The 9,000-nt window shown below is 36.1% G+C and overlaps 1 protein-coding gene across 1 annotated transcript in view; it reads left to right on the top strand.

Annotated features, from left to right (window-relative positions):
* The window catches only part of ATAD5 (ATPase family, AAA domain containing 5), a gene marked incomplete at its 5' end in the record, with an annotated part of 15,968 nt that extends 7,224 nt beyond the window's left edge, over positions 1–8,744 (top strand). Inside the window, 12 exons of the mRNA XM_010187525.1 lie at positions 447–529; positions 640–785; positions 897–1,047; positions 1,482–1,652; positions 2,648–2,763; positions 3,356–3,449; positions 3,677–3,741; positions 4,721–4,901; positions 5,655–5,842; positions 6,163–6,995; positions 8,056–8,220; positions 8,408–8,744. Coding sequence (XP_010185827.1) covers positions 447–529; positions 640–785; positions 897–1,047; positions 1,482–1,652; positions 2,648–2,763; positions 3,356–3,449; positions 3,677–3,741; positions 4,721–4,901; positions 5,655–5,842; positions 6,163–6,995; positions 8,056–8,220; positions 8,408–8,486 — 2,272 coding nt within the window. The remainder of the gene's footprint in view (positions 1–446; positions 530–639; positions 786–896; positions 1,048–1,481; positions 1,653–2,647; positions 2,764–3,355; positions 3,450–3,676; positions 3,742–4,720; positions 4,902–5,654; positions 5,843–6,162; positions 6,996–8,055; positions 8,221–8,407) is intronic.
* Between the last annotated feature and the right edge of the window lie 256 nt (positions 8,745–9,000).

The following is a 9,000-nucleotide window of genomic DNA, read 5'->3' as shown; positions in this document are numbered from 1 at the left end:
CCCTACAAGCATGCCTGATCTTGAGGTACTGCCTCTGTTTTTGACAGTAATTTAGTGCTCCAGCCCATCTAATATGCTGTTCTTTCAGTTAAATTTTCTGTGTGGGTCTAAGTTATTGTTGTGGCTCCTGTGCAGAATTTAAAGATCCATCTGACAAACAACACTAAACTATGAACGATAAAGCATTTTCCACAGTTTAAGTAGTTCCCTAAGTGACTTGTTTTCATACCAGTCAACTAATAGAATGGGGAATGAAGGAATCCTTTTTTACAAAAGAGTCAGAGGCAGAACAATTTATTTATTTTTAATCTGAAAGGACTTGATAGGTTTCTGAGAGCAATAATAAGTGGTTGATGTCCCCAAGTTTTGTGTTCTGTTCCATCTGAATTGGGTTCACTTAATTCAGCAGTAATTTTTATTCTCTGTTCTGTTTCTTCTTTTTATAGTTGGTTAAAAGAATGGAAAAAAAGAGCTGATTGGGAAGAAAAAAGAAATCAGAAAGGTGAAAAGGAAGACAAAGAGCATCAAGGTGCTGACAGAATTAAAAATTCTATATATATATGGATTCTTTTTGTGAGAAATGACATGAATTGATAACAGTTTGAACAATCCTTTGTTTTCTTTTTAATAATTCTACAGATTCTTTGGACAGCCTTGACTTCATAGGCAGTATATCAGATATTGAGGAAGAGACAAGCCTTTGCAATACAGTGCTGATAACTGGCCCACCAGGAGTGGGGAAGACTGCTGCAGTATATGCCTGTGCTCAGGAGCTTGGTTTTAAGGTTTGTGGACTCTTTTTCTCAGTGCTGTTTTTCTTCTTTATAACTAGTGATATGAAAGCATTCGTAATACAAGATGTTTATTTTTTTAATATATATTGAACACCATTGCAGATATTTGAAGTCAATGCCTCTTGCCAGCGTAGTGGTAGACAGATCCTGTCTCAACTAAAAGAAGCTACTCAGTCTCATCAAGTGGACAAAAAAGGCGTTAATGCACATAAGCCTTGCTTTTTTAACAGTTGTAGCAGTACAAAGTCACCAAGTAAGTTTCATGGTTACACCTGGGGGTTTTGTTTGGTTATATTTTTTTGTTTTGGTTTACTTTAAGAACTGAGTTCCCAAAATGGTTTTTAGACATTGGTTGTTCAAAAAAGATAGCAAATTTCAGCCTATCTGGCCATAATAATAAGAAATGCTCTGTTAGTTAATGCAACTACATGCCAGTTTAAATAATTACTTTATCAAAATTACCGACTCTTGATTATCTTTGATTATTTCAGTAGTGGTAGAGTAAGTGCTATGAGAAACCTGAACAAAAAGCATTCCCTATAAAAAGAGAAAAATAGAATAAGCAGAAATTAGCACAATAAACCTGTCCTGTACTAGATACAGAACTGGAAATTGCTCCAAATTTGCCTGAAGAATGTCTTGAGATTACATTTGCAACTTAAGTTTAATATAAAACATATCTTGCAGAAAAAATGTATTCTCCCAAGAAAGTTATTTCACCAAGAAAACCTCCACTGTCACCAAAAGGAGCAGGATTAAAACGAAGCTTGCCCCCTAAAACACTTGCAAACTATTTCAAAATTTCTTCCAAACGTAAAGGCAATGATGGAGCAGTAACATCTCAAGAAAAAAACAAAGGTAGGTATTGCTGTTTGATAATTGGTTACCTTTGGAGATGGAAAAGTTACACTGTACTACAGTGTATGTGGAGCTGTGTGAGGAAAAGAGTAGAGCACACTTATTATACCCTTAACTGCTGGCAAGAGTTACTTAATGCATCTCAGATGCACTTAGCCAGGGAGGAAGAAGTCATAACTCAGTATCACAGGAGAGTTAACAAGGGCACAGGCATGCTGAAGTTCAGTAGGTTTTCCTTAGTGTTTAGTTTTGGGGTTTTTTTTCAGAGCGTTTAGGTAAAAGATAAAATTAAAAACTGTACCTTTATAGTACCTCAGTGCCTGTTTCAGATTGGTGTGGAATGGTCATTGTGCTAGATGGTGTGTGTGTGTGTCTGTGTGTGTGTGTATGTATAAACTGCCACAGAATTAAGTGATCCTGTAAAACCAATAAATATTTCATTTCAGACTATGGATATAATACATAGAAGGGCACACTGAAGTATTTGAGACTCTTAACATTGGAAGGTATATTTCCAAATGTTTCATGTGATCAGGAAGCCTTAAAGACGGGTTTTAAGAAAAGAAATAATATATCAAGAGAGCCAGTATTTTTGCACAGGCAGTACGGAGGCATGCATGAGCAATGGGCTGGGTAGAATTGGGGTCTAGTATTTGTCTTTTCAGGCAATCATGTTGCATTGTCTTGAAGGACTTATACCTACTTCATACCCCTGAGACATCACAGGTCACAAACAGCTTAGGTGCAGAATTAATTGTACAAATAGCGAGCTCTTGACCAAACAGGGTTGATTTCACAGCAAATCTGTTGCAATTTTTTTTTTTTAAACAAGGGATGTCAGAAACAGATGTAGGTCAGAATTGTAAGGTTTTGTGTCAGTGTGGATTTTCTTAAGCAGTTTATATATGGGGTGTTTTTGAAACCAGTGACTAGAATGCAAATTAAATTGTTTTAGTCCTCCTTTACTTCCTGCTCAATTATTCACCCCTCTACAGGAAATACACAGAATTCACCTGAAGAAAAGAAAGATGCACAAATTAAGTTAATAAACAAAGAAGCAGAAGGAGAACACAACAGAAAAAGTGCAACATCTCTCATTCTTTTTGAAGAGGTAATACAATGTGACCAATACATCCTCTCGTTATTTTTAACTAATTTTACTTTCTTTTCCCTTCTCCTTGAGACTTCTAGGTAGATTCAAGTGTGAGGATTATCAACTTCTTGAAAATTAATTCAATGTTTAATGATTTCATCTTCATTAGTACTGTTTTTAACCATGGATCATTATTTTACAAAGTTATTTTAAAAGATAAACTATCATTTATCAACAGTTGTTCACTGTTGGAACAGTCTGTAAGATTCTGATAATTTAAAACCTTTGATTATTTCAAAAGTGTTGGTTTATAGTTTTACACTGCTTACATACATTGAGACACTTGAAAAGTCACCATTAACACCCCAGCAATTACAGTATCTTAAGTCCACAATAAGTTCTTTATCCTCTTGCCCAGCATGGAAGACTCTGATCAAACTGTTGGGTGCTAACAAGTGAACTTTCCCTGAGACATTTGTACTGTCCTTGCCCCTGCGTGTTCAAGAAATCTGTGTTAACACTTACACAGTTGTTAACAGTACGACTGCATTCATAGCTTGTAGCTACTGTTAAAGCAATTAATATTTTGCACGTCATTTGTTTTCTACAGGTAGATATAATATTTGATGAAGATGCAGGATTTCTAAATGCAATAAAGACATTCATGGCAACTGCAAAGAGACCTGTTGTTCTTACTACCAATGGTGAGTAGTCTCAGTTACTGTAATTACGCTTTACAGATACAAGAGCCTCTTAATAAGTTTAAATGGTGATGGTTGAATATAGCTCCTAAGTGTAAAATTAAATGAGTGGAGAATATAAAGCGACTATTTTAGTATTTGAATAAAGATACTGGCTGCTGTAATGAGTAAGGAAAATAATTAGTTTTGATTATAATGTCATGACAGTTCTCTGATATGTCTTTATATAGATCCAACATTCAGCTTACTGTTTGATGGCTATTTTGAAGAGATCAACTTCAGAACTCCTTCCTTGGTAAGTCTATTCTGGGAAATGCAGATACATCCTAGGCAAGTAATTGTCAGCTAACATAAGTTTGAAATTTAAATGTTGGTGTAGGTTTATATTTATCTGATGTAATGTATCTGTTTCATCAGAATACTCTTTGAGTTTTATGCAAGAACGTGTAGGATGTACTTATCTTTGCATGTAAAGTTTTTATTACTAGCATGGAAGATTTATTTTCTTAACTGCCAGAAAATTACAATAAGAATATCACTTAATTTAGTCTTTAGGAGCAACCTGGTCTAGTGGGAGGTGTTCCTGCCCATGGCAGGGCGGTTGAAACTAGATTATCTTCCAACCCAAACCATTCTATGATTCTGTGTAGTAAGTAATTTCATAGATGATGTATCTAATAGTTTTGATCTGAAGGCTGAATATGCCAGTATTCATTAATTCATTAAAAAGTACAGGAACTGGTCTAGACATATTATGGGTTATTCCTTTTTTTGTAAACACCAGTATTCTGTATAGCAAATAGTTTCATTTGCAACTATGTATTATATGAAAAACTTAAATAAATTATAATCATAAGGAACTAACTTTTGAGAAAGGGATATTTTTTTAATATGAGATTGAGTATCTTTTGGGCTACCAGACAACTGCAGACTTAAAAGAAAGAAGAACCTTTAACATGAACCTGTTCACTGGTGATGAGAAGCAAGGTGTACGTGGTTTCAGTAATGTAGGCAGAATATGTGAGTTTTGTTTGGTTGTAATGAATTGAATTTCTAAATTTAACTTAATTCTCTGATGTGGTCTATTTAGATTTGGTACAGTATTCTGCTTTTCTATAGAGGTTTTAATGTAACTGTAAGCTAATAAACTAATCTTCTATATTAAAAAGAAAAATGTATTGCAATCATAGATCAGATAATTTGCTTCTGTGTGGCTTACTGCAGTCTGATTGGCAAGCGTTGTTTTCAGTGGTCTTTGTCTAACTTTTGTTTAGATAAATGCTGCGAGCTATCTTCAAGCACTGTGTCTGGCTGAGAATCTACGAACAGATGTAAAAGACTTAGCTGCTCTGTTAACCACAAATAACTGTGATATCAGGCAAAGTGTTCTCTACTTACAGTTCTGGGTTAGAAGTGGCGGTGGATGCTTGAAAGACAAATGTTTGGCACATCACGGTAGGTTGATCTAATTTAATTTAAAAAAAAATCCTCCATCTTAATATGAATTTGATTAAATCAAACCATTCTTAGACCTTTATGAATAGATAGTAATTTTCTGTATGACTCTGGGTAGGATTTGGCCAGGTTTTTTGGTTACCTCAAAGCCTTGTATATATGCATAAGGAATTAAAAGCTTGATCTTACTGTACCTGTTTATTACCCAACGTTATGATACTTATCTCCCTTTCTTCTTCTGAGTAGCAAAGTGGGACAGAGCAGGGAGCCAGTAGTAGTTTCCCTTCAACTCAGAGTTTGCAGTTCTTTCTCCATGTAGCTGAGTTGTAGGTAATTCACCTAGAAGCAGCAGAATTGAAAAGAGGAGAGAAACTGTTGAGCTAGCAACAGGCAGCAAAGGTAAGAACTTGGTCCCAATGGCTACAGGAAGAGCATCCTCAGGAGGTGTGGGTATGTGAGACAGCAGCATGTGAGCGAGCAGCAGAGAGGGACTAGTGGGTGTAAAAGGAAGAGCAGACTATTCCAAATGGTGACTTGCAACGATGGGGGAATGGGCAGATTGGTAAGGGTTAAATAAATTAAATGGGGATGATAAATGGGTATTATTAATTTCAGTTGCTGTATTCATTCAGCACTGTAGCAAGAGGCCATGGTTACAGTATCCTTTATAAAAGGAATGGAGGTGAAGAGAGGAAAAACCAATTTTGTGATGCAATTGTTTCCTTTCAAGTAAAGCATCTTGTCTTTGTGCAGGAGGAGATGAGACAAATAATGCAGATCACATAATTAATTCTGAAAAGACTACTGGTTCCAAGATTGATTTGTCTCAAGCTGATGCACGTCTTCAGGAGTTTCCAAAATGTGATACAGGCTGTGTAGAGACATTGCTTGGCCTTAAGAACATCCTGTTGCCTTCAGAAGATTTGTTTACATTTCTAAAGGTATTTTCGTACTTGACTAGCTAATACTTCGAATGATTGCCAGATAACTGAGTGTTACTGTCACTATGAACTTTGCTACTGTCACTACTGTCACTATGCTTCTCAGAAGCAAATCTCTTTGAAAAGGTTTTGGTGTAGAAATTAGGGGGTTCTGTCATTATTAAGCTGAATTGGAACAGGGGCAGTCTCCTGCCACCGAAATAGTCCCTCACCTCATAAACACAAAGCCAGGAATATGAGAGTTTTCTGTAACAACTTTTTATTTTTAAAAAAATTTATTTAAATGTATTAATAAATTTTTCAATATTATTATTTTACAGCACAAAATCACCACCATGGAGAAATGGAATAAATTGATGCAGGTTCTCACAGAATTCCAGATGAAGAAAGTGGATTTTATATATAGTAATCTTGAACTTCTTCTTCCCTTACCAGTGCAAGTTCTCTCAAATGCATCTGAAGCCTCTAACCCTGTACTTGAAAGGACTAGCATAGTTTCTTCAAAAAATAGATCTACTCACAGTTACTGCTCCGGAAAAAGTAGCCTTAGAAAAAAGTCTAAAAAGACTAAGAACCAGAAAAGGCTTGAAATACTGGATGATAGTGACTTATTTGATACTGGACTGAACTATTCAGCTGAATTCATAACTTTGCCATCAGGTAGTCCTACATCTTGCGCTGAAGTGAACAAAGAGAAATCAGAACTGTTGATGAATAAAGAAGAAAAAGAAATTAAAACTAAACCCTCAGGAAATGAGCAAAGGTCTGCTCTTGTTTTTCAGTGTCTGAATTCACTGACTGAATTTGTGGAGAACATGTCTTTCTTGGATTGCTGTGTAAACACTAACACCAAGGAACCACTGGAGTTTTCTAAAGATGAAGGATTTAATTGGACAAATGGCAAAATCAAAAATGGGCTTTGTGATGAATTCAGTATAGAAAATACTGATTGGTGGAGTTCCCAGAGCTGTAGCGAAATAAAGGCAGCTATTGAAGCACTCAGTTTTAACAAATGTGCTGTTAATATTGCACAAAACTTGGAATCCTCTTTGAGTACCAGGAAAACACCTGAAAGTGATCCACTGGAGGGACTGACTTTGCAGATTGCAGACACAAGAAATTATGTATCCTTCAGTCAGTCGGCTGATTCCAGGTAAAACTTTGCTAATGTTTCTGGAATATAATGCAGTTATTTGTCTAGAAAAGCGTTTCACAGAAGGTAGGACTGTTTTAGATACTGTGTATACATGTTCATACCAATGTGATGGTTGTCAGTATGTCTCAAAACGCTGGAATACGTTGTACACTTTGCTTGTATAAACTGAAATTAACTGCTTGGCAGTCTCTGCAAGAAGTGACCTGACTTGTTTCAGTAGCCTGGCTGTAATGTTGTTCAGGAGTGGTAGCCTTAGTCTAATCCATTTATTTAAAAAACAAACAGACAAACGCCACCACCACACCCAAAAGAATAACAAAAACCTAAAAGAAAGGCTTTTCCAAGACAGACAGATGGACTGAAATGGATTCTGCAAGTACTAGACTTGCAAATTTCTCATCCAGTGCCTGGTCATACTGAGCCTGTATTAAATGCATAGGTGTAGCTTTATGAAGACCTAACAAAATTCAGAGCAAAGCTATTGCAATTTTCTTTAGCAACTTGTGCTAACAAAGAATAACCTTTTCTATATTATAAAAGATCAAAGAATACTTTGCTGCTAGCAAGTGTGGATATGAAAGATTGTTTTTAACATAAACAGGTTGTCATGCATGAAATTGGCATAATAGGTGAGTAAAATGTGTTCAAGTGTCTGAATAGGGAAATGGGTTAGACTCCTAAAATATTTCTCTAAGTCGGAGGAGCAATGTCAATGGATGCATCTAACCTGTGATGACGTCTGGCCAATATATCACGAGTTATACATTGGATCTGATACTGACATTCTGGCAAATACCAACCACATGATGTTTTTCATTTTTGAAGACCACAGATACTTTTGGTTGTGTTGTCTGACGGATGTACTAAACCTCACAGACCTAACCGGGTTGTTAAGACCTCTCCAGGTTAGACTCTGCTGTCCCTGTTTCTGCAGCTTTGTAAACATACATCAGTATGTTTAGTAGAGTTTTAAACCAGTGGATTTGATCTTAGAGGAACAAAACAGGGACAGCACATTCTTGAACAAGAAACAGTAAAGTTTCATTCTCCATTTCAGCATTCACAAAAAAGCACAGAAGAGGCTGGGAGTCGTCAGAACCGTATTTTCCAGGAGCCCTGTAAACCTGGGTAATAAGCAAGCCAGCATACTTGAATACCTCCCCACTCTTCGCAGTATCTGTAGGTCTGAGAAGCTTAAAGAGCAAGGGAAGACTAAAAGAAGGTAGGTTTTGGTTTTCCTAAATCTTGCTACATTTCAATATACAAGCTAGTTAAGAATTTTAATAAAATATTTGGCCAAGTAATTCTAGACAAGGAAGGTGAACATTTGCCTCTGTAAGTAATAAATGTTGCCTTGTATTTGGAAATAACTTTGTCCTCTTATAGTCGCTTTTACTTTCTTTTCATAGGTTCTTGCATTATCTTGAAGGGATTCATCTCGAAATACCCAGACAAATGATAAGCGGTCTGTCTTTGGACTTCCCTTAAAAGTGCTAACACCAGAAATACTTTGTGCCTAATGGTGGTATTCTCACCATAGTTCGGTTTTTAATTTTTTTACCACATTATTTTATTGTATATTCAGAGCCATTTGTATATTAAATTTCTATAAGTATTTAAAATAATGTATATATCTGTTGTCATGATATTGCTCTCCACAGCTGAAATGTGGGGTTGGTTTGGTGCTTGTCCAGCAAGTGCATTTATAATATTAAATGCACAAACTAATCAACGGGGACTACTTTGTACTATCTTAGTCTGTAATTTGTGTATCATATGGCAAAACGTCCTTCTGTAATGAGCAACTGCCGCAACTTCCACAGCAAAGTTGCTTTTTTCTGAGGAGACCCTTTGTTTAACATAACTTTGTTTCTTTCTGAATTTGCAGTTAAGTGTGAAATAACCCGGGTGGGAGGGGGCAGGGAGAGGATGCGACAACTCTCCTAAAATGTAAACAACTGGAAACAACTCTTCACAAGAACAGCTGGGTAACCAAGGCTTT

Source organism: Mesitornis unicolor, unplaced genomic scaffold, assembly GCF_000695765.1.
Source record: "Mesitornis unicolor isolate BGI_N332 unplaced genomic scaffold, ASM69576v1 scaffold37536, whole genome shotgun sequence".
Classification (NCBI taxonomy): domain Eukaryota; kingdom Metazoa; phylum Chordata; class Aves; order Mesitornithiformes; family Mesitornithidae; genus Mesitornis; species Mesitornis unicolor.
This window is presented reverse-complemented; position numbering and strand designations above follow the sequence as displayed.